Here is a 26,379-nt window from a genome sequence, read left to right as displayed (position 1 = left end):
CATTGAGGTCCAGCTCCGAGGGTCTTCTGTTGGTTCCCTCACTGCGAGAAGCAAAGTTACAGGGGACCAAGCAGAGGGCCTTCTCGGTAGTGACGCCCTCCCTGTGGAACACCCACCCTTCAGATGTCAAGGAAATAAACAACTAACTGACTTTTAGAAGACTTCTATTGGAAAGTTTTTAATGTTTGACCTTGTACTATGTTTTTATATGTGCTGTAAGCTGCCCAGATGGACATGGTATTATGTTGTTGTTGTTGTTGTTGTTGTTGTTGTTGTTGTTGTTGTTGTTACCATTAGACAGTTCTCCTGCACAAAGCCTACTGAAATGAAAAGTGTAAGAGATTAATATAAAATAGGCTTATTTTGGAGACTTTGTAAATAGATTGTGCCCTGTGCATGCTACTTAGTATGCAAGGTTTTTATAGTGGAGGTGCCAAAATTTTGTCAGCAAATCATAAGGTGTAAGAGTTTGTTTATTAATTTTTCTGACAGTAACACAACATGTCCCTGTTGGAATTCTCCCTTCCCCTCTGACTTGACATTTCACATGTCATGAGGATTTCTCATGACACCTCCAAAATGCCATGTTTTGCTGGAGGGATTCAGATGCATACTTTAGATTTCCACATTTGAGGTGGGTTAAAGAAGCTGTGGTCTAAACCACAGAGCCTAGGGCTTGCTGATCAGAAGGTCGGCGGTTCGAATCCCCGCGATGGGATGAGCTCCTGTTGTTCGGTCCCAGCTCCTGTCCACCTAGCAGTTCGAAAGCACGTCAAAGTGCAAGTAGATAAATAGGTACCACTCCGGCAGGAAGGTGTTTCCGTGTGCTGCTCTGGTTCACCAAAAGCAGTTTAGTCATGCTGGCCACATGACCCGGAAAAACTGTCTGCGGACAAATGTCGGCTCCCTCGGCCTATAGAGCGAGATGAGCGCGCAACCCCAGAGTCGTCCGTGACTGGACTTAACTGCCAGGGGTCCTTTACCTTTACCTTTTTAAAGCACTCTAGCACAATAAATCAACATAGGAAACTTTTTTTTTTTTTTTGTAGTGATGGGGAAATGCATTGAAAAATTTGGGATGGAGGAATGGATGAATGATTAACAGGAAGACATATAAACACCCTCAAGAAAATCTGGATGAATGCTCAATAAATCAATTATTGACAAACTAGAGCTACTTTAATTGCTGTACTAAAGATGTGAGCAAAAGATCTCTACTCTTATTCTACCAATAGCCATACATTTTGCTGTATGATCTTAGCGAGTTACTATAACTTGGGTTCAATCCACCTCATAGGACTGTTGTGAGAATAAAAGGGAGTGAACTACCCCAAGGTCTTTGGAGAAATAATGTGATTACATGGAATAATGAAATAAATTTTAGCTTTAAAAGTGGCTCCAAACTAAGGTTACCATATTTTTTGTCAATGAATCAGGGGACCCGTTTCAACTTCAGTTGAAGGGGATGGATTTTGTCAGGGGACAGATTTGTAAATCCAGGGACTGTCCCCGGGAAACGCGGACTTCTGGTAACCTTACTCCAACCACCTGCTTCCATTTATACAAAACTAGAGAAAGATGGGGAGGTTTTGCCTCCCTGGCTACCACAGACTCATTGGGGAGGAATGGTGTGGTATAAATTCAATGAATAAATAAAAATAAATAAACCTACTCTGAATGCCTAGGCTCCTACAAGTGCTTGGGTACTCCTATACAACCAGAGCATGCAACCAAAACAGAATATTTTAATTGTCATCGTCAAAGAAATAACTAAATTCCTTATCTATTGTCAGATAACCTTGTAGTCATTTGACTGAATCTTCCTGAATATGTAGCATATGGACCGTTGTATCAAAGCCAGAGGGAGCTAATCTAAAACATTTTCATTCCACATATTCTGCTTCTATTTCTTCTGTGGGTTGTTTAAAGCAGTGTTTCCCAACCTTTTTTGGGCAAAGGCACACTTGTTTCATGAAAAAAATCTCGAGGCACACCACCATTAGAAAATGTTTAAAAAATTAACTCTGTGCCTATATTGACTATATATAAAGTAACTCTCTATATTGACTATATATAAAGTAACTCTCTCTTTATCCAAAAATAAAGGGGAAATGTGTGTGCGTCCTATGGGGCGAATGCAGGCTTTCGCTGAAGCCTGGAGAGCAAGAGGCATCGGTGCGCACTGACCCCTCTTGCTCTCCAGGCTTCAGGAAGCTGTCCGCAAGGCTTGCGCGCCCGGCGGGAGCTCCCGCCAGGCGCGCAAGGCTTGGGGCGGCAGCCTGTTGCCCGAAGCACAGGGAGCCCTCTGGAGGGTGCCCCGTGCTTCGGCGAGTGTCTGCAAGCCTTGCGCGCCCGGCAGGAGCTCCCGCCAGGCGCGCAAGGCTTGGGGCGGCAGCCTGTTGCCCGAAGCACGGGGAGCCCTCCGGAGGGCTCCCCGTGCTTCGGGCGAGTGTCTGCAAGCCTTGCGCGCCCGGCAGGAGCTCCCGCTGGGCACGCGAGGCTTGGGGCGGCGGCACGGGGCGGCCGGCCGAAGCGAGCGGCGATGGGATTTGGGAGGGAGCTCGCTCGCCGCCCCGCGTGTGCTCGCCGCCGCCGCCGCCCCGCCTCTCGCCGCCGGACTCGCCCGCCTCCCTCCCACGGCACACCAGGCAACGTCTTGCGGCACACTAGTGTGCCGCGGAACACCGGTTGGGAAACACTGGTTTAAAGTTTATAGCTAAATCCGCATAAAATGCTGTGTTTGAATACATTGCATTTAAAATGCTGTAAAGGGAAAAGGTTCTGCTATGGCAAAAGCTTCAGAGAACACCGGTATTTTACCGTTTCAATGAGCTAATATTTTACCGTTTCAATGAGCTAAAAACCAACTGAGGACTTACTGCCGGAAACAGGAGCTTACAGGAAACTGAAACTTGAGAAGTCTCTGTGTGTTCTTGTTGGGGGTGGCTAGCAGCAGCAGCCATGGCGGAACAACTGCACATCTATGAACAAGCTTAGGATCATTTTGTGGTGGAGAGAATTTGTCTGAGGTGATAAGAAACTACGAACTCCCAGTTGCATGCATCCAGGTTTTCAAGCAACAATTGCCACTGGCATTTGATTTACTCATGCGCCTCCAAATCTCAAACTTTGTGGAAACACCGCAGAATGAATACCTTGAATACTATTCTAGATAATGCCCAGCAGAAAGGAGCAAGGAACAACCATAAGTTAGGAACAGAGCAGTGTGTGAAGGAGAACAAAACAAACCAACAAAAATAGCTGTACATTTTCTCTTGCAGGAAAAAAAAAGCAGTTTAAAGGGGGGCAGTTTAGAGCTGAAAACAACCAAAGGGGAACAGATTAAGTAACTTATTAAGTAACCTCTTCTTCTTCTGCTCAGACGTGAAGACTACCCAAGCTGATTGAGATTAAAACCCAAACATGGACCACCGGTATGAAGTTTACGGCATGTAATGCCTTGAAAGAAAATATTATGAAAATGATATACAGGTGGTACATGACCCCAGTCAAGCTTGCAAAGATATACCATCTGTCTGATAACAGATGTTGGAAGTGTAAAGAAGCTGAAGGAACATTCTTTCACCTCTGGTGGTCCTGTCCTAGAGTGAAGACCTTCTGGGAAATGATATATAATGAGCTGAAAAAGGTATTTAAGTATACCTTCCCTAAGAAACCAGAGGCCTTCCTTTTGGGCATTGTCGGCCAGAGTGTGCAAAAGAAGGACCGAACTTTTTTTATGTATGCCACAACAGCAGCAAGGATACTCATCGCTAAAGGCTGGAAAACCCAAGATTTGCCCACACTGGAAGAATGGCAGATGCAACTGATGGACTATATGGAACTGGCAGAAATGACGGGCAGGATCCGAGACCTTGGAGAGGAACTGGTGGAGGAGGACTGGAAGAAATTTAAGGACTATTTACAAAAATACTGTAAATTGTACGAATGTTAAGAAAGATGTAAGATTCGTAACAATATGGCTCCAATAAATTAGTAACAAGGGATATAAATTTAAATGTAATTGAAAGATAAGACAAATTTTGGATAAAAAATATCCTAGAATTAATTTTTAAAGAATAAGAGTTATTTAAACTCTAAAATTTGAGATTCAATATTGGACAATTATATAATATAAATTGAACTAAGTAAATAATTTGCTAGAAAAATTTATGTGTTTAGAGTGCAGGAACAAGAGATGTGAGGAAGTCCAAAGATGAGAATGAAATGTGGTTAATGGAAAAGAACATGTTTTTATGTATGTTGTTGTTTATTGTTTAAAAATTTAATAAAAATTATTTTTTTTAAAAAAGAGATTAAAACCCAAACAAAAACCCCAAAGGAAGTCATCACAAAGCTCCATGTAACTCTGCCTTGGCCCTTCTAGCCATAATGAGATATTTCAGGAAACATGATCTGTATACTTCCAATCACAACCACATGTACACACCAGCAGCTTAAAACTCAGCGAGATTGTTTCCCCTGCCATGCTTCAAGTCACTTTTCCGTGTTGCTGTACACACCTGAGTGGGGTGTCAGCATTGCTGTTTAGAAAGAGAAGGGTTAACGTGATAAGAGTTGATTCCAAAAGAAGAGAGGCAAATGGCAGAGAAGGAAATGGCTAGAGTAGATGCTATTTCAGCCATTATCAGACTGCATAGGACAGCTGTTTGATGGGTCCTCTACACCCATTGCATTAGAAAGAATGACAAACATTCTTCTGAGCTCCGAAAACCATGGAAATGGAAGAGGAAAAACATGGGAGTGCCGCTGCTGTTTTACAAGGAGAAATCCAGCCTGGAAACACTACTTCAATTCCCCCCACTTTGATGCCCTGACTTCCAGCCCTATGTCAATGGCCCTTACAACATCCCATTTCTCATATGGGTGGGGTTCTTCTGCATGGCTATCATCCAGACTGGTACACACTGCTCAGGAAAGCCCTCTTGCTTTTCCCGTCTCACGATGGTGAGGCCGCTCTTTTCAATAAGACTACTGAGGATGTTCAGATCTCGGATGACACTGCTGTCCAACGGATCGAGGATGCAGCCCTCCCGTGCCACGTTGTCCTTCAGAATAATAATGCCGTTCTCCTTCAAACCATCCTGGCAGCGAATGAAAAACCCCAGTAAATCCTTATCTGTCAGGTTTCCTGCAGGAGGTCAAAACAGAACAGGGCTATACTTTTCGTCGGAACAGTGGCTTCAGCCTTGCAACAGTATGAAGTTCTTTAAGGTGTAGATGCAATATTTATTATTTCAAATTTTGTGCAATATTGCCACAAGAGACAGAATAGGGGCAAAGTAATTATTTTTTGGGGAGGGAGCACTGCCTTACATCTCTGATTTCTGAAATGAGAGCAGGGGGCAAGCTAGTTATCAGAGGAGTAGATTGCAACACCCCCCTTGCTTAGCATCATCCAGGAATGTCTAACAAATGACTATACTTAATATTCTGCAAACTCCACAACTGCTTCACTGTGGCACACTTTGGTTAGGGACACATGGACATGTAAATTCTGGTCCATCCCAGATCTCAGATGAAATGGGACTAAGAAATTATGAGGTGATTCAAGGTTTGCAGCTATTCTGTCATCGTTGTCCCCATTTTTCATTTAAAAACTTCTAAAATAGGATATCCAGTGACCTACATTCTAAGCAGCTGGTTTGCAGGGTTCCTTGCCACTACATATTTTGAATGCTCAAATAGCAAGTCCCCTTTGGAGCAATGGGTCCTGATGGCATTCTGTTGCTCTCCAGAGGAACTGGACAGAAAAAGCAAGGCTATCCTCATGCAAACGACTGCTTTGCAGTTCAAGGATGCATTCCAAGGAGGCAAATACATTGGACGTGGGTCCAGAATAGGGTTGTAAAGGGGTATGACTCAGAGAGAGAAACATGGAGGGCAGTATTGGACAACATCCCTGTGCTGTAAGCACTGACTACCCAGCGAGTTTTGTTAGGAAAATGGGAAGGTGCCTTATACCAAGTGCACTGAGTTGAATCTTCTAAATATAAACCCTTGTTCAGTAGACCTTGGTTCTGTACCTGCAGCCTGTGATGCAGTATGTGGCCATGGTCTGTACAAGGTATGAGGAAAGATGGAGAGAGGTAGCCAGAGGACATTTGTTCCACTGACGCCTAGGGCTTATTCACACCTACGTTTGCACCACCGCTTGCCCAGTGAAACCTGCCCTTCCTCTCTTTTAACTCTGAACCAGTGAATAATAATAATAATAATAATTTATTATTTGTACCCTGCCCATCTGGCTGGGTTTCCCCAGCCACTCTGGGCGGCTTCCAACACAGATTAAAAATACATTAGAATGTCACACATTAAAAACTTCCCTGAACAGGGCTGCCTTCAGATGTCTTCAAAATGTTAGGTAGTTGTTTATCTCTTTGACATCTGATGGGAGGGCATTCCACAGGGCAGGCGCCACTGCCAAGAAGGCCCACTGCCTGGTTCCCTGTAGCTTTGCTTCTTGCAATGAGGGAACCGTCAGAAGGCCCTTGGTGCTGGACCTCAGCATCCGAGCAGAACGATGGGGGTGGAGACGCTCCTTCAGCTATACTGGGCCGAGGCTGTTTAGGGTTTTAAAGGTCAGCACGAACACTGGTCTTTCAAGACCGGTGTTATGTGGTCTCAACGGCGTGAAGTGAAGGCGGTGAAGGTCCTGTGTGAGTGCCTGGAGACGGTTGAAGGATGGATGGCAGCTAAAAGATTGAGGTTGAATCCTGACAAGACAGAAATACTGTTCTTGGGGAACGGGGCAGGCGGGTGGGGGGGACTCCCTGGTCCTGAATGGGGCAACTGTGCGCCTGAAGGAGCAGCTGCGCAGCCTGGGAGTCATTTTGGACTCCCAGCTGTCCATGGAGGCAAAGGTCAATTCTGTGTCCAGGGCAGCTGTGTACCAGCTCCATCTGGTACACCAGTTGAGACCCTACCTGCCCGCAGACTGTCTCGCCAGAGTGGTGCATGCTTTAGTTATCTCCCGCTTGGACTACAGCAATGCACTCTACATGGGGCTACCTTTGAAGGTGACCCAGAAACTACAACTAATCCAGAATGTGGCAGCTAGACTGGTGACTGGGGGCGGCCGCCGAGACCACATAACACAGGTCTTGAAAGACCTATATTGGCTCCCAGTACATTTCCGAGCACAATTCAAAGTGTTGGTGCTGATCTTTAAAGCCCTAAACAGCCTCAGCCCAGTATACCTGAAGGAGCGTCTCCACCTCCATCATTCAACCTGAACACTGATGTCCAGCGCCGAGGGCCTTCTGGTGGTTCCTTTACTGCGAGGAGCGAAGTTACAAGGAACCAGGCACAGGGCCTTCTTGGTAGTGGTGCCCGTCCTGTGGAATGCCCTCCCTTCAGATGTCAAAGAAATAAACAACTATATGACATTTAGAAGACATCTGAAGGCAGCCCTCTTTAGGGAAGTTTTTAATGACGGATGTTTTAATGTATTTTTAATCTTTGGTTGTAAACTGCCCAGAGTGGCTGGGGAAACTAGGATAGAAATAAATTCTTATTACAGTGGTGCCTCGCAAGACGAAATTAATCCGTTCCGTGAGGCTCTTCATATAGCGTTTTTTTTGTCTTGCAAAGCAAGCCCATTGACAGCTTAGCGGATTAGCGCTATTAGCGGTTTAGTGGCTTTTAGCGGATCAGCTGATAAGCGGCTTAATGGCTTAGGAAAAGGGGGGGGGAACCCACAGGAACTCGCAAGACATTTCGTCTTGCAAAGCAAGCCCATAGAGAAATTCGTTTTGTGAAGCGCCTCCAAAACGGAAAACCCTTTCGTCTAGCGGGTTTTCCGTCTTGCGAGGCGTTCGTCTTGCGGGGCACCACTGTATTATTATTAGTGCTTACTTCAGAACCAACGGTGGCGGATTGCCATTTGTTCCAATTCAGCACTAAAGAACGTGTTTTTAGGGGGAAAGCAGTGAAGCCGAGACAAAAGTGCTCCTACCCATGTTTAGAAAGCAGACAACGAGACAAGCAGAAAACCACTTTGACCCATGCTTCCTAGGTACAGGAAGAGCAGAAGTGTGGATAGCTCCTCGCTACTGCATATCCTGTGTCACTCGCAAAGATGACCAGTTATGTGCCCTCCCCATAGCTTCTCTTGCTCACTCGTTTTTACATGGGGGACCAGATGGCAGAACTGACCTGAAACCCACTGGATCCAGATGACGTCGTATTTTCTAGGCGTTGGCGTGAATTCCTGGAGGCTGCAACAATAGTACATGTCGACTTTTTCTCCCTGACCCTGCAAGTAGTTCTGAGCTTCTGTCAGAAAAGCATCCATCATGTCCACCAGCTCCACGTGCTTGAATAAGGGAAGAAGGACATGTTTGCTCACCCTCCCTATTCCTGAGCCGCAGTCAAGAGCGAAGTCGGTGCCCGCTTTGCCAGGCCCCTGCGGAGAGCATGAAAAACAGCGCTTGAGTGCTCTGGCCTCTCACATTCATTACCTCAAAACAAAATAAAAAAATTCCTTCCAGTAGCACCTTAAAGACCAACTGAGTTAGTTATAGGTATGAGCTTTCGTGTGCATGCACACTTCTTCAGATACATGCACACGAAAGCTCATACCTATAACTAACTCAGTTGGTCTTTAAGGTGCTACTGGAAGGAATTTTTTTATTTTGTTTTGACCATGGCAGACCAACACGGCTACCTATCTGTAACTATTCATTACCTCAGTAAACCTCACGGACATCTTGCAAGGCCAGTATTGTCCTTCTGTTATTGTTGAAAGAGGCAAGGAAGAGAAACAGTGGATTGCCCAAAGCATTCACACCAGATACAAAACCCTTTCCTTTTTTAAAAAATGAACAAATAAATTGCTTTTGCGTTTTCTATTTTACAAACAATAAACGAAAAGCAAAAAACAAAAGACAAAAAGAAACAGAATACAAACAACTTATCCCGGGGTCAGCAAACTTTTTCAGCAGGGGGCCGGTCCACTGTCCCTCAGACTTTGTTGGGGGCCGGACTATATTTTGATTTTTTTTTTTTTTTATGAACACATTCCTATGCCCCACAAATAACCCAGAGATGCTTTTTAAATAAAAGCACACATTCTACTCATGTAAAAACACGCTGATTCCAGGACCGTCCACGGGCTGGATTTAGAAGGTGATTGGGCCAGATTTAGAAGGTGATTGGGCCGAATCCGGCCCCCGGGCCTTAGTTTGCCTACCCATGAGATATCCCCTTTGACTTCCCTCCCCCCACCTTTTATGGATTTGTATGTTATTATTTTCCCTCTGCTTCTTCTCAAAAATTCCAATTATTATAAAGCCTTAATCAATCCGTAATTCAGTTTTTTTACTACAAGGTTTCTGCCAATCCCACTAATGTGTGTAATTGTTTGCAATACATTATATACTTTCCCCATGCCTTATTCAAGGGGGCTGAAACCCTTTCCCCACCCCGATTGACCCTGTGGGGATATATAGAATAACAACAGATTCACATGGAAATGACTTCACTGTTGCTCCACGATACCCCAGGAGCGATGAAGTTAAAGTCCCCTCCGAACCATTGGCGCCACATATATAGGAGCTATCGTAGGGCAGAGTTTGGCTCTAAATAGTCTCCCTCTAACATTACTAATAGTTGTAAATCATGTCAGGTGCCCATATGCCATTTCTACTTGGGCTGTGCTTCAGTGTTTAATTCAGCAGATTATTAAGGTCAAACCAGGGGCAAACGGACAGTGTCATAGCTATAAATATCCCTGGTTGCAAAGAGTAATTGTAGAATGAGCTCAGGGGGCATTCTGCCCCTTCCCACTTTGCTCTGCCGATGGTGCTGTCCCCAACATAAGCAGGCAACACAATTTACTTTTTTTAGAAGGAGAAGAAGAGTCCTTTGTTCTTGCACAGATGTCATGGGAGCAGATGTCAAATCCTCAAGCAGGTATAAAAAAAGGTAAAGGACCCCTGACAGTTAAGTCCAGTTACAGATGACTCTGGGGTTGCGGCGCTCATCTCGCTTTACAGGCCGAGGGAGCTGGTGTTTGTCTGCAGACAGTTTTTCCAGGTCATGTGGCCAGTATGACTAAGCCACTTCTGGTGAAACCAGAGCAGCGCACGGAAACGCTGTTTACCTTCCTGCCAGAGCGGTACCTATTTATCTACTTGCAATTTTTTGGCATGGTTTCAAACTTCTAGGTATAACAGGTGGTTTTCATGCCAGAGGCAGCAATTGTCGAAACGACCGGCTGTATTGAATGTCTACTATCACCTTTAGGACAAGATCCCATTTTAGAAGTACACAAAGTCTCTAACTCAGGAGTGGCTAACCTGTTAAATCTAAGAGCTGCATCCCAGCCGAAAGTGGGTGTACGCACTTTGCATGCACACACTTATGGAGAATACACACAGACGCCACCTCCTTGGCTGTTCTGTGCTGCAAGCACAGCAGCGGGGATCATTCGGTGTGAATTCTACCAAATTCAAGTTGTTGCAGTACGATAAAACACCATATGAACAAATGGAAAGAATTTTTAAAAACCAGTCAAAACTCACAGGGCATCTATCACATGACAATGGCTACGGCTACAAAGACCCTCAGCAATTTTCAAGGAGTCTATGCTGCGAGAGGGAGGCATTTTTTTAAACTCCGATTTTGCCTATTCCCACACGGTTCCACACGTCCAATTATATTCACAATGCAGAGCATTTTGTATAAAACATCCTATGATGAATTTCAGAGACACAAGAAATTTCAGGTATTATGAATGCGACTGAATAGGCATGCAAATCCATCTGAATAACAGAGCACGTGGAGTCATTTTAATTTACACTTAAGCAGGTTGATGGACTAGAAGAAATGGACAATAAGGACTGACATAATCCGAGACCAGGAAAAAGAGACGCTGGATGAAGAATGGAAGAAAGTTTTTAAAGATTTATTTTGGGAATTAGTGTAAAATTAATGAGTATTAGGAAAAACGTTGGAATGAAACTATTTGGCTTTAGTAGAAATGATATAAGGAGTTATGTATAAATAAGTATTAAGTTTTAAGTTTTAAGGTATTTTATGGTAAGATAAGGTTAAAATAAATTAAGGCAAACTGAATGACAGAATATAGTGAAAGATGGAAAGGATTTGTTGAGTTAATTAATAGGTTAGACTGTTAAGATAAATTACCTAATAAAAATTGAGAAAGATGGAAAGAATTTGCTGAAACAAATAATTAAACTAGAATACAAAAAGGGAGGTGTGAGGAGGTTGATGAAACAAGTAATTGGAAGATTAAGATATGGAATATTGGTGGGTTTTTTTTGGTTTTTTTATGGATATTGTATGTTTTTTGTCTTTTTTGTCTTTTTTATGTATTGTAATGTATGTTTTGTTAAATTCTTTGCTGTCTTTTTTTCTTCTTTTTTGTATTTTTAAACTTCTAATAAATATCATTTAAAAAAAATAATAATTTACACTTAAGCATACTCACTGAATAGACAGTGTTGGGAACGGGAGTTCAGCTTTCACTTACATTTTTTCATTTTTTCATTTACATTTATGATAAGCAGTATAGAGTTGAGACTCTGGGAAACTGGGAAGGGATTTAAGGCAGGGCAGAAGCACCAGTTGCCGTTGTTGTTTTAAATTCATAGAATCATAGATTTGTAGCCACCTATTTCAGCCATGAAATCTTCACCAGAAGTTTGCACTTCCTTGGTCCCCATTCATTTAGGGTAGCTCTCAGTCATATTCTCCTTGAACCTTATGCCAAGCCAAAAATACACACAACACCAATGCCAATAATGAATTGAGACTGAACTCATTCCTGGTGCTTATGGTTCATGTTACTGTGTGAGAGACCATCCATAGATTGCACCCATGCTTTATGTCACAGGTTTCAAAGAGAAACTGCTGGCAGTTTTGGAGACAAAACTTAGAGCTAAACTCACATACAAACCTGGCATGTAGGTTGTACACAGGAAAGGAAGGGCAGTCTGAACTGAGCACCCTCCCTTCTCTAACAGAGAATCGTGGTAATTATATTTTGTATTTATATGTTGTTGTTGTTTAGTCGTTTAGTCGTGCCCGACTCTTCGTGACCCCCTGGACCAGAGCACGCCAGGCACTCCTGTCTTCCACTGCCTCCCACAGTTTAGTCAATCTTATGCTGGTAGCTTCGAGAACACTATCCAACCATCTCGTCCTCTGTCGTCCCCTTCTCCTTGTGCCCTCCATCTTTCCCAACATCAGGGTCTTTTCCAGGGAGTCTTCTCTTCTTATGAGGTGGCCAAAGTATTGGAGTCTCAGCTTCAGGATCTGTCCTTCCAGTGAGCACTCAGGGCTGATTTCCTTAAGAATGGAGAGGTTTGATCTTCTTGCAGTCCCTGGGACTCTCAAGTGTCTCCTCCAGCACCATAATTCAAAAGTATCAATTCTTCAGCTATCAGTCTTCTTTATGGTCCAGCTCTCACTTCCATACATCACTACTGGGAAAACCATAGCTTTAACTATACGGACCTTTGTTGTCACATTCTAATTCACAAAGTTCTTCAAGTATGTTATCTTTTTGTAAACATCGCTGCAGTGTAGGTGAGGAATGGAGGAGAAATTTGATTTAGTTCTCATTTAAAGTCAAATCTACCTAATTTGCCCTTTCTGAAACAACGAGTGGGCCAAAGCACAACCGTCCTTCAATATTTGCACTTCTCTGAATTTTTGTAGTGCAGTTCTCTGGCCAAGTAATGTGTAAATCAAAAAATGCACACGCTAGGGCAAAGTGTGTTAGTTAAAATAACATACAAGCATGCATATTAAGGAAAATTGCTTTGTGAAAATGTATATAGTAGACAAAATTGCACACAAATGTGTATATTGGAGAAATCTGCACAAAAATGCTAATGAATTCTCCCCATCCCCACCCCATAAACTGATGTGGGAATGTGGAGAACTGAACTGAAGACTGGAAAAATGAGAAGCTCAGAGAAACAGAAATTGGCCAACACATCCTTTCATCCCTAAAGGTAAGTGTGACTTATTACCCCTATCTCACAGATTGGGGAGTTGAAGCTGAGTGTATGGCTTGCTTAAGGTCACATATCAAATTCCTGGCAGTGGCAAGATTAATAAAAACCATTGGCTTCCTGGCTTGGTCACCTGGTCTCTATGCTTGCTCTTACCTTGAGCAAGAACCGGAGTCTATGTGTGAGAAGGCTGCACTCATGAAAGCCATCCATATTTTATGGCTCTGCTGCATGTGTAGCCTTATGCGCTGGTGCCAGATGTGACTTGGCTCTAAGGAATCACGAAATGACAACACAGCATGAGAACGAAATCTAAATACGTAAAGGAGTAGCTGTTTGGAATTTTGGGTTGATTAAATTCAAAACTTTTTGCTGTACAAGCAACCATATAAATGTGACTGCTTTCCAGTCAATGAACGAACAGTTTGATCATTGCTGAAAGTCGCAGTGAACACGGTGACTGAGAGAAAGGATTAAGTACCACTTGAGAGCTGTTTAAGATAACCAAACAGCCCTGAAGTGGAATTTATTACACTTAATCCTTGTTCTGGCTCCAGCACCACTGAGGAGTTACAAACCTCTACAACTAAATTATTATTATTATTTCAGATATTTCTGATTGATATTGTAGATTAGGGCCTTTTGACATCTTCTCAGAAAAGTTTTGTTACTTTCAAGCGACTTTTTTATACAGTGGTACCTCGGGTTAAGTACTTAATTCGTTCCAGAGGTCTGTTCTTAACCTGAAACTGTTCTTAACCTGAAGCACCACTTTAGCTAATGGGGCCTCCTGCTGCTGCTGCGCCGCCGGAGCACGATTTCTGTTCTAATCCTGAAGCAAAGTTCTTAACCCGAGGTACTATTTCTGGGTTAGCGGAGTCTGTAACCTGAAGCATCTGTAACCCGAGGTACCACTGTATTGATACATGCCACCCCTGTCTCTGAGTGGTGTGAGATTTCAGGGGTTCCAGGCACTTACATAGGGTTTGTTTTTTGCTTTGGGAGTAAATCACAGCAGAGACTGCGGTGTGTGGCCCTCCAAATATTGCCGAGCATATTATGCATTCCTGGCTGAGGCTAATGCAAGTCGAGAGCCCATCAACATTGAGGGGGGCACATTTCCATGCTGCTCTGCCAGACAACTGGAGGATTTCGATACTGTCATCTGTGTGAATGTTTTCAGTTGTCATTTTAAAAATCGCCTTTATATTTAACATGGATTGATTTCTATTCTGCAATGTATTTCTAATTGGTTTTAAATTTGGTTTGCTTAAATGTCTTTTATTGGTTTCGTACATTGCTTTGGGGGCTAATTTTTTGCAGAAAGGCAATTGAGAACTGTAATAAAATACATAAATAAATCAACTGGTTGTCTGAGATACATCTTTCCAGTCTGTTTAACTTTTCCTTAAATGAGTCCCAGGCTTAGTGGTGTGTTTTTTTTTCCAAAAGTTATTTTTCCTTCCTATAGGTCTATTCCTTCTTTTAAAATTAACCAAATACTGACAGTCAGGCATCTCAGGGCAGCCGAATTATATTATTGCATTGCCACACCTGGTGGAAGGCATGAGAAACGCACTGAAGGAACATAAAACTGCTACCCAGGAAAGTGTGCAACCAGTTCAAGTCTCTGAGATAAAGAGTTGCAGATTGTCATGGCTGACCGGAACAAATGTACAAAAGCCATCACTGCTTTCTTGCAAGGAGTCATTGAAATATCTTGTCATTGGAAAAATGTGATTTCCTGTCCTTACCCTCAGCAAATATGTATATAGCCAGTTAAGACTGACTTCTTCTCACTAGGGCTGACTGGATTTGAGCAACGCACTTCCAAATGCAAGTTTCAAATTTGTGGGCTATTTTCCCTCAAAGATGTTTACACACACACACCCCTCAAAAAGACAAGAGGAATGCGGTCTCCATATTTCTCTTGCACAAAATGGAGGCATCATCATAAAACCAAAGGGGTTTATAACAAGAGATGTGAACTTCAAAGACAGACACAACTCACCCCTACAAAATTCTTAAGAAATTCCCTGGAGGACTCAATATCTGTGTTGGACAACTCAATGAAATCCCCCATCATGCCTTCTTCCGATGCCGGCACCTCTTTGTAGAAATGTTTGGCTCTGGCGTAGAACTGCATCTCACCGTTGATGACTTCGCTTGTCAGAGCATAAAGTTTGACTGCAAAGAGACAAAAGCAGTAACTGCTTGTGGACTTTCCCAGTTGTATAAACTGATTTTTTTAAAATATATATATATAATTACTTCTTGTTAGAAGGCTGTAGAGCTGAGAGTCGGTAGAAGAAGATTGGAAGAAATTTAAAGTCTATTTACAGAAACATTGTAAAATTAAGGAATGTTAGAGGGAGGTTGGAATGAAGCGAAGTGGCTTTAGCAATAATGTTATTAAGAGATATGTAAAAACGGATTGTTAACATGTAAAAAATGTAAAGTTATAATACATTATGATAAAGCGTTAAGATAAATGCAAAAAGGGTAAGGACTTGCTGAAACAACTATTGAACTAGAATACAAAAGAGGGAGGTGTGAGGAGGTCAGGGAAATAAGTAAATGAAAGATAAGACACGGAAAGACTGAAATGTTTTTAATTGTTGTTTTATTTTATTGTATTGTATTTTGTATTTTTTGTTTTTTTTCTTCCTTTTTTCATTTTTGTAATTTTCTTGAAACTTTAATAAAATATCATTAAAAAAAAAAATAGAAGGCTGTAGAGCTGGCCCAACCATTAGCCTCAGTGAGTCAATTGCCTCAAGCGGAAGGTTGCAGAGAGCTGGGGCCGGGGGGAGGCAGATCTGGAAAGGATAGACTGGGACGTCCTTGCATGCCTTTGCCACTTTTCTGGCGGCTGTGGTTGCAGAACCAAAAGGATCTTGCAGGGCTCCAGGTCTGGGTTAGTTCAGGTGAGGTGAGGCACTCCTTGAGGTATTGGTGTCATACCCTCCAACATATCTCTGATGAAAATAGAGATTAACAGCTAAATAATGTTCAGATAGGGACGCGGGTGCTGCTGTGGGTTGAACCACAGAGCCTAGGACTTGCCGATCAGAAGGTCGGCGGTTTGAATCCCCACGACACGGTAAGCTCCCGTTGCTTGGTCCCTGCTCCTGCCAACCTAGCAGTTCGAAACACGTCAAAGTGCAAGTAGATAAAGAGGTACCACTCTGGCGGGAAGGTGAACGGCGTTTCCGTGCGCTGCTCTGGTTGGCCAGAAGTGGCTTAGTCATGTTGGCCACATGACCCGGAAGCTGTACGCCGGCTTCCTCGGCCAATAAAGTGAGATGAGCGCCGCAACCCCAGAGTCGGCCACGACTGGACCTCATGGTCAGGGGTCCCTTTACCTTTTAATGTTCAGATGTGGGCAAACAAGGAGTCTCAGTGCATAGAGAAGGCTCCCCGATGCAGAAGCTCTCTTTTCATTTAGCTCCCTTTTAATCATGCTTGCCCTGTTCAAATAACATATGCAGAAACTGCAGCTGCCCTTTTCTGTTTTGTAATTCTTTCTACATTGCCTGCACATACAACTGCATTATCTTCTGGATTTTCTCCTGCATTAACAAAAGTTGTCGTGATACAAATTGTTGGAAGTGCAACAGCAGTTTTTACGTTACGTTACGTTACAGAAATATACTCGGAGTCGAGAGTGGATTTCATGCTCTTTATTCAGCTCATAGTGGTGAGGAGGAACGGAAGTTCCCCCAGAATGTCTGCTTTATATACATTATTTACACAATGGGCCCCATGTGATTGGCTAATTCCGGGATTCTCCTGTAGGCCAATCAGGTTGCGGATTCACTTCCACCTGGAGCTGGATTGGGTGGCTCCTGTGGACCACTGTGGCTGCGGACGTAGAAGTGGACGGTACCAGTGCGACTTCCAGCCATTTGGTGTAGGAGTCCACCACTATGAAGAATGCTTTCCCCTGAAAGGCGCCAGGGAAGTCCACATGCAGGCGTGACCATGGTGCTCGGGTGGACTTACAGGGCTGGACTGGGGCCCTTGGGGGATCTGGGCAGGATTCTTGGCAGGCCTGGCAGTGTTTGACGCAGCCCTCTATCTCTTTGTCATTCCCCAGCCACCACACATAACTCCTGGAGAGGGCCTTTATTCTCACTACCCCTGGGTGTGTCTCGTGTAGGGCTGTGAGGACCCTTTTGCGGAGGGGATGGGGAACGACGACCCTGCTTCCCCATAACAGGCACCCCTTGTGGGCTGACAGTTCATGTTTTTAGGGTTGTGTAGCCTGCGAATTCTGGCCCGGTGGCTCCTGTGGACCAATCAGACTGCTGCATTCTGAATCCTATTGTTCTTGGACCAATCAGACTGCTGCATTCAGAATCCTATTGTTCTAGGACTAATCAGACTGCTGCGTTTTGGATCCTATTCAACTCAGTACATAACAGTTACGCTATATTATATAAGTGAATTTCGTTGTTGGTGAGTCAGCTAACCAAAAGGAAAGGGTAGATGTGTTGTTTGGTAGAGTGGCAGAGTGGTCTGATCTTCACTGCAGTAGCATGTACCCTGATTGGCTATGTAGTTTTGAGGGAATTTCCCCTCTGTGTTTTGGCTGTATGTCTCCCTGCTTTGTACAAGGTTTAAAGTAAGAAAGAGAAAGCCTCTCTGTTCCTTTCTCCTCAAATTGCAATCTTTTGTGTTCAGTTTCCTCAGTAAAGTGTTATCAGGATTCCTTTTCTCTCTGGCCTCCCTCTGCATTATTCCAGTGAATTTGCTAACACGTGCATTGTGAGAAAGCCAACTTTACTCTTAATTGGTCATTTATAGTTTTACGGCATTTTCTTTAACGTTTGCTACTGACAGCAAATCCAGAAGTGTGGGACTGCACAGTTTAACAATGACGACGTCCCTTGCAAGCATCAAGAAAACGTAATGGGAATAATTCACAGCAAGGCAGACTGTGAGAATAGGGCTCTTAAGTTTCATCTAAACAACATGCCTGGGCTGTTGGCTCCTTCCAACAAAAGCAATGTTCCCAGCCCTCCTTGTCATCACCTGCTTAAGACAACTGCTGAGCGGATACTATTAAACCTTTAATCCATTACACATTTATGTTATGCCTGAGAGATGTATGCTGCAAGTGAGTGCTGAACTCAGCACAGGTCAGACCTGGGGTTGTTTTTACACCCCCTGGTGATTTATTTTTGCATCCTCTGCCTCAAACAATTTTGCAAATGGAAACAAACAATGGCAGATGATTCCCCTGGTTGTGGTGACTGGGCTGTAACGGTTGCTGTGCAATTCTGGGAGCTTCTCTTTCTATCTCTTGACACATATATAGCCATATATGACCTGCGGAAAGGAAATAGCATCTGATATATTTTATCTGTATCTTGAGTACCATTCCAGTGGAGTGGGTGTGGTAGCCTGCAGCACAGCTGTAAAACCCTCAAAGGCAGGCGGGAGAAAGTTGTGGAAGTGGTATGATAGAGACACAATTACAGCTCATTTATGTTCTGCCACCTTTGCCTCCACTCGAACAGGCTTCACGGGTTTGTAAGCACTACCCAAAAACGCTGCAAAACTTGTTTACAGAAATTGACAGTGGGATAGGTGCGCAATGGACAGCAATCACACTGCCGTGCCACTTTGCGGGTGTAGATAGAGCATTGTAAAAGCAGTTGTGTCAGATTTTTGCCCATGGCATAGACCAGGGGTAGGCAACCTAAGACCCGTGGGCCGGATGCGGCTCATTCGCCTTCTCAATCCGGCCCACAGACGGTCCGGGAATCAATGTGTTTTTACATAAGTAGAATGTGTCCTTTTCTTTAAAATGCATCTCTGGGTTATTTGTGGGGCATAGGAATTCATTCATTTTTCCCCTTCAAAATATAGTCTGGCTGCCCACAAGGTCTGAGGGACAGTGGACCGGCCCCTACCGAAAAAGTTTGCTGACCCCTGGCATAGACATAGCATCTCAACTTATGTTACACATGGACATACCATGATAATCAATTACTGGACCTGACCTCCTTCTGATAGGCAAGTCTAGACATGCCCCTCATTCCCACATAGGCTGCTCATCTCATAAGGGATGTGGGTGGCGCTGTGGTCTAAACCACTGAGCCTCTTGGGCTTGCTGATCAGGATGTTGGCGGTTCGAATTGCTGCAACGGGGTGAGCTCCCGTCACTCTGCCCCAGCTCCTGCCTACCTAGCTGTTCGAAAGCACGCCAGTGCAAGTAGATAAATAGGTACCACTGTGGCAGGAATGTAAACAGTGTTTCCATGCATTCTGGTTTCCGTCACAGTGTTCCGTTGCACCAGAAGTGGTTCAGTCATGTTCTCCACATGACCCGGAAAGCTGTCTGTGGACAAACACTGGCTCCCACGGCCTGAAAGTGAGATGAGCGCCGCAACACCATAGTCGCCTTTGACTGGACTTAGCCATCCTTTACCTTTTACCATCTTATAAAATTATTTTAAAAGCAACACATGCTCATTTATTTTGTATATATATGTTTATCTTTCAAACAAAAAATAAACTTTTTTTTTTTTAAAAAAAAGGCTGCAAAACTACCCTGGAAGTTGGCGATATCGTAAGCCTCAGCCAATACTAGGATGCCCATGACATGCAGATTTCTGCTGACACAAAAAAGGCGTCTTGCTGTAAACCTGCAGAACACACACTCACCCCCCCCCACCTGCTTCAAAGCTCATCCCAGAACAAAAGAAGTAAGTGGATTTGGAGGACAGTGACAAGGTTGTCCACCGTTCGCGAAGTGACATGTCTGCCTTCAAATTGAGACAACTACCCCTAGTCTCCATCGCAGCTGAATACAAATCTGGTGTTCTGTTGTTGTTTAGTCGTTTAGTTGTGTCCGACTCTTCGTGACCCCCTGGACCAGAGCACGCCAGGCACTCCTGTCTTCCACTGCCTCCCGCAGTTTGGTCACACTCATGCTGGCAGCTTCGAGAACACTGTCCAGCCATCTCGTCCTCTGTCGTCCCCTTCTCCTTGTGCCCTCCATCTTTCCCAGCATCAGGGTCTTTTCCAGGGAGTCTTCTCTTCTCATGAGGTGGCCAAGGTATTGGAGCCTCAGCTTCACGATCTGTCCTTCCAGTGAGCACTCAGGGCTGATTTCCTTCAGAATGGAGAGGTTTGATCTTCTTGCAGTCCATGGGACTCTCAAGAGTCTCCTCCATCCAGCTCCATAATTCAAAATGTTCTAGTTATTGTTAAAAATTGTTTGGTATACGAAGTTTCTCCTTTGCTTGCTTCATGATTGCTGCATGAATGACACTTCTGTGCTGACTGTGATATTCAGATATTTAAGAGGTATGTGACAGCTATTTCAACCAAGCGTCTGGGTGTTTAGCTTCACAAGATCTTGCACCACAGGGGTTCGCTCTGCAAATGTGTTAAGCATTTTTACTAGACAATGCATCTAGTCCTTCTCGCTGATGTAAGGAAAAGGAACTTTAATGCTGTTTGCAGAGCCAGGTAAAGGATGTAGTAGGTACCACTAGAACAGTGGTGTGCGTCCATGCAAACTAGGGGTCCCGAATGGGATATAATAAATAATAATAATAATATTTTTTTATTTATACCCCACCCTTCCCGGTTCAGGAAACCAGGCTCAGGGCGGCTAACAACAAATTTAAAACACTTAATTGATGCAACAAAAAACAGCATAAAATACAGTAGAAAACGCGAATAGCAATAAGTTCAGAATTCAAAAATCAATTTAGGGGGAAAATCCATCCAATAAATGTTAGATGATCACCAGGGCTAGCTGGCTAAGTTAGTCCTATTCAGTCCAGTGAGGAGACCAGGGAAGAATTAGCTGTGGGATCCCAGAGCGGGTAACCTTCATAAAAAGGGGAGGGAAGGGGAGGAAGGGGAATAAAAGATCAGGCTAAGTTCAAATTGAAAGCCAGGTGGGATAGCTCTTTATTACAGGCCCTGCAGAAGGAAGTTAAATCCTGCAGGGCCCTGGTCTCATGGGACAGAGCATTCCACCAGGTCAGAGCCATCACTGAGAAGGCCCTGGCCCTGGCCCTGGTGGAGGATAATCTGACTTCCTTAGGGCCCTGGACCTCTAAACTATGATTATTCATGGACCTTAAAGTCCTCTGTGGGGCATACCAGGAGAGGTAGCCCCATAAATATGAGGGCCCTAAGCCACAAAGGGCTTTAAAGGTCAAGACCAGCACCTTAAACCTGGTGTCTTGTGTCTTGACTGCAGATCCTATGGGAACCCAGTCAATGTTGCTATATGCAGCAGCAACAAATGCATCCAGCTCAAGGGAAGTCATAGTACCTCTCTATTCTGCCTTGGTCAGACCACACTTAGGAGTCCTGTGTCCGATTTTGGCCCCACATTTTAAGAAGGGTGTGGACAAGCTGGAACGTGTACAGAGGAGGAGGACCAAGATGATCAAGGGTCTGGAAACCAAGCCTGATCAGGAATGGTTGAGGGAGCTGGGCATGTTTATCCTGGAAAAGAGGAGACTGAGAGGAGATCTGATAGCTGTGTATCTCAAGGGTTGTCACATGGAAGATGGAGCAAGTTTGTTTTCTCCTGCTCTGGAGGGCAGGACACAAGCCAATAGCTTCAAATTGCAAGAAAGGACTAAACATCAGGAAAATAACTTTCTGACAGTAGGAACTGTTTGACAGTGGGACAGACTCCTTCGGAAGGCTGTGGACTCTCCTTCCTTGGAGGTTTTTAAGCAGAAGTTGGAAGGCCATCTCATACCCTCCAACATTTCTCCAATGAAAATAGGGACATCCCATTCCACGAGAATTTTACTATTTATTTTTTATATATATAATATTTTATTAAGTTTTATCAAAGAAAAAAGTTGCATAAAGAAAAACATAAGATATATAAACATACAAAGAACATCAGAGTACAATAAAACAGACAATTAACACATAATAGAAAAAAGAAAAAAGAAAAAAAATCCCTCTCTTTAATTTCTTACCATTCATAAAACCTATTTTCCTGACTTCCTCACACCCCCCTTTCTTGTATTCCTATTTAAAATTAATTAGCAAATTCCTTCTTATTAATTTTATCCTTGATTATCTCTCTTCTCATTTGGTTGGTTCCTAATTTTCGTCTAATATCTATCCCTTCTTTCATATTTTTACCTTTTTTACTAGAACCCCTTCATTTCATTTCAATGTTATCAACGTTCAGAAATTTTACTATTTATACCCCACACATCTTACTGGGTTGGCCCAGCCACTCTGGGCAGCTTCCAACATATATAAAACGTAATAAAACATTAAGCATTTTTTTTTAAAAAAATCCTTCCCTATACAGGATTGCCTTCAGACAGTTCAGGGGTCAAATAACTCCATACCTTCCAACATTCCGTCAATGAAAATAGGGACATCTTAAGGAAAAGTGGGACATTCTGGGATCAAATCAGAAACCGGGATGGCTTCTCTAAATCAGGGATGTCCCTGGAAAATAGGGACACTTGGAGAGTCTGTCATCTGTCATGTTTGCTTTAGTTGAGACTCCTGTATCGAATAGATGACCTCTGGGGTCCCTTACAACTCTACAGTTCTATGATTCTATATGTATCAGCATTAGCCGTGGACTTTCAAAAATGCTGGGGACACATGGGAACTGACAATGGCTGGATCTGGACACATCCAAGAAGCATTTCAATTAAATGCATTTTAAACTTTGTATGAGAAATCGGGTAGGCAAAAATGGAACTCCACAGCGCCATCTGGTGTCACAGTGTTAGAATGCATAAACAACGCATAGAAAGTGTTTTTTCTTTGCCAATGTAGCTGAGTCCAGTATCACCTCTTAGCTTCTCCCACTGCTCAAAGGTTGCTAGGTTCTTAGCAGGGGCAATCAGAATAAGGGCCACTATCTGACTGTTGATTCAGAACCCTAAACTGTGCTCTTATACTAAATTCCCTTTTTTCTGTGTACAGTCATACCTCTGGTTATGTCCACTTCATGTTACGTTCTTTCAGGTTACGTCCCGCGGCGACCCAGAAGTACTGGAAAGGGTTACTTCCGGGTTTTGCCGCTTGTGCATGCGCAGATGCGCAAAATGATGTCACATGCATGCGCAGAAGTGGCAAATCGTGACCTCTGCATGCGCTGCTGCGCCGCTGCGGGTTGCGCTCTTTTCATGTTGCGAATGGGCCTCCAGAATGGATCCCATTCGCAACCAGAGGTACCACTGTATATTGTAATGTTTTACTGTTGCTTTGGCTATCGGATGAGGTGGATAAGGTTTTATCTTAGTCATAGTCTTCTCCCACTGCTCCCACTGTCTCGCACATTCCCTTTGCTCTAGTAACAGTTTACCCTGTGTACATTAGCAGATCTTAAAAGGGAGCAGCGTACAAGTGAATTTCAAACGCAAGACACAGCAGAATCATAGAATTGTCAAGTGGGAAGAGACCCTGACAACTGCTTTCTGCAAATTCTATTTTCTTCCTGGCGTTACTCACTGACCTGGTCCATATGACACACTAAGGCAAATCATGGTTTAGCATGAATATGTGGGCAAGGAGGTCCCCAGGGAGGAAACAGAGGCTTTGCTTCTCCTGATGCTGCGCTGTTGCCAGCTAAGTCATGGTTTGGCATAGTGTTTTATCCAAACCTGGGCCTGTGGTCTGTCTTGCATGAGACAAGCCATGAGCTGTAACCAAAGTTTGTTCTGTTTGTCTGAAGGAGGCAAACTACAAGCCCAGATTCAGATGACATTTGACGCCAAACCATGGCTTAGCTCATAGCACCATAAGGGCTGGAGAAGCTCAGCAACTGCAATCTCCTCTCTGGGGACCTGCAGGCTTGTGGTATATTCGCTCTAAGCCAAGAGTTTGACTTAGGGCTCGCATACACATCCCACGCATAGAAAACATGGGTCTGAGCGATTTTCTGCTTGCCCCGTGCTTTCTAGACTTGTTTCCGATTAGTTTTTCCTTTGCCGTGCTGCTTTCCCATGGTAAAAAAATGTTCTTTAGTGCTAAATCAGAACAAACAGCCATCTGCAGAAGACCCAGTTGCTGTTTGTTCTGATTCAGTGCTAAACTGCTGGCTTTCCTAGGGGAAATAACAAGGCAAAGAAAAACATGGACGGGCCCTTAGTGTTATGTGTGAACCTCTCCTCTCTGGGGACCTGCAGGCTTGTGGTATATTCGCTCTAAGGCAAGAGTTTGACTTAGGGCTCGCATACACGTCCCATGCATAGAAAACATGGGTCTGAGCGATTTTCTGCTTGCCCCGTGCTTTCTAGACTTGTTTCCGATTAGTTTTTCCTTTGCCGTGCTGCTTTCCCATGGTAAAAAAATGTTCTTTAGTGCTAAATCAGAACAAACAGCCATCTGCAGAAGACCCAGTTGCTGTTTGTTCTGATTCAGTGCTAAACTGCTGGCTTTCCTAGGGGAGAATAACAAGGCAAACAAAAACATGGACGGGCCCTTAGTGTTATGTGTGAACCAACCCACTGACTCATAGTACTAGCTAAAGCAGACTGTACCCATACCTTTCTAACACAACCTGCAACTATAGGGGCATGCAAGAGACAGAAGCAGGCAGGCAGGAAAGGGAAAGGGAAAGGGAAGCTGGTCAAACCTTGGTGATGGATTCTGGGGGTGTTCCAATATCAATTTTTAATCTGCAACCAGGCCATTAACAACTGGTCAGTGGCACTGATTAATGGAGCTCACAGATACTTCCTTCAGCAATAATTAAACATTTGGAGATGTACTGCCAAGATTTATTTTGCTAGTTGACTACCATCCGTATCACATTTAAAGATGACTGCAAATCAGTATTTCAAGAGCAAATAAATTGATTAATTTCACATCTCTGAATTTTTTTCAACCAATATGAAAAGAGGGTGGGGCTTCCGGTGCAGAGGTCCAAAACCCCTGCCTGTTCTTCTTTTCAGAAGCCAAGCATGCCCTGGCAAGCCACTCAACACTGCTGCTGCTTTTCAGCTTACTCACCCAGAGGCAGCCGCTCCAGAAGGTAGAGGTAACTCTGGAAAAAATCGTTCCGAATTGCCTTGTGGAGGATGAAGGACATGCTGTGTCGACAGAGTTCCTCATCTGTCTTGTGCCAGCGTGATTTAAAGGCTAAATGGGCCCCCATATACTCCATGCTATTCCTGATTTTCTGGAGGAAGTTGCCTGGGTGCCAAGTGGGACCTCTCTGCTCTCTCAGAGGGCTCCGGTGGTGTCATTTAAACCACGTCCATCTCTGTCATTCTATATGGGGCTGTCTGTCTGTCTGCCTGCCTGAGTCTCCTGACACTTGCTCAGAATAATCCCTGAAGTGTCACGCTCTTCCACTAGCAGGTGCTGGGAAGTGATAAAAAGCCAGATTGCTTAGACAGGGGAAAAGTATAGCTGCTCTTAGATAGGTCACTTTACCTCCCATCTTAAAACTCATTAGCTTCCTCTTGGAAGGGACAGAAACATTGTCCCATGGCTACTCCTGCACCCCATAGGACTGTCGTTTCCCAATACAAAGGCCATGACTTTAGGTTTATAACCCACCCGCAACCGCTAAGGGCTCAGAGCCAAACAAAGACAACATGATCATGCCCTAGGGCAGTGTTTCCCAACCTTGGGTCTCCAGCTGTTTGAGGACTACAATTCCCATCATTCCTGACCACTGGTGTTGCTAGCTAGGGATGATGGGAGTTGTAGTCCAAAAACAGCTGGCGACCCAAGGTTGGGAAACACTGCACTAGGGCATGTGAGAGGTCAGCTACATTAACAATGTATCTGTAGCATAAAAGAACTACAAGGACTTCTTCAGATTGTAGCTGCTTGCAATCCCTGAAACTTTCCCCTGGAGGTTCGCCAAACCTGAATTTACACTTTCATTCATTCTGAGCTGATGCAAGACCTTTTTTTTAATGCAAGTGGCATTTAGTGGCCATGAATAAGCATATGCTAAAGGTAAAGGTAAAGGGACCCCTGGCCATTAGGTTCAGTCGTGGCTGACTCTGGGGTTGTGGCGCTTATCTCGCTTTACTGGTCAAGGGAGCCGGCGTACAGCTTCCAGGTCATGTGGCCAGCATGACTAAGCCGCTTCTGGCAAACCAGAGCAGCGCACGGAAACGCCATTTACCTTCCTGCTGGAGCGGTACCTATTTATCTACTTGCACTTTGACATGCTTTTGAACTGCTAGGTTGGCAGGAGCAGGGACTGAGCAACAGGAGCTCAATCCGTTGCGGGGATTCGAACCGCCGACCTTCTGATTGGTAAGCCCTAGGCTCTGTGGTTTAACCCACAGCACCACCCACGTCCCAAACATATGCCAGCCACATCCTAAATATCTGTATGGGCATAACTGCCTGTTGCACTGCTACATTGTGAAAACGCTGGCAA

General features: G+C 44.0%; 1 protein-coding gene across 1 annotated transcript; it reads right to left on the bottom strand.

Moving 5' to 3' along the window:
• Nucleotides 1–4,318: 4,318 nt before the first annotated feature.
• Nucleotides 4,319–25,241, bottom strand: NTMT2 (N-terminal Xaa-Pro-Lys N-methyltransferase 2). The gene is made up of 4 exons (XM_081866155.1): nucleotides 24,987–25,241; nucleotides 15,019–15,194; nucleotides 8,179–8,428; nucleotides 4,319–5,152 (listed from the first exon to the last, which is right to left on the bottom strand). Exons 1-4 carry the CDS (start codon nucleotides 25,138–25,140, stop codon nucleotides 4,863–4,865), a joined length of 870 nt encoding a protein of 289 aa, XP_081722281.1. The 5' UTR covers nucleotides 25,141–25,241; the 3' UTR covers nucleotides 4,319–4,862.
• Between the last annotated feature and the right edge of the window lie 1,138 nt (nucleotides 25,242–26,379).

The sequence above is a fragment of the Podarcis erhardii genome, assembly GCF_964252035.2.
Source record: "Podarcis erhardii genome assembly, chromosome: 6".
Classification (NCBI taxonomy): Eukaryota; Metazoa; Chordata; class Lepidosauria; order Squamata; family Lacertidae; genus Podarcis; species Podarcis erhardii.
This window is presented reverse-complemented; position numbering and strand designations above follow the sequence as displayed.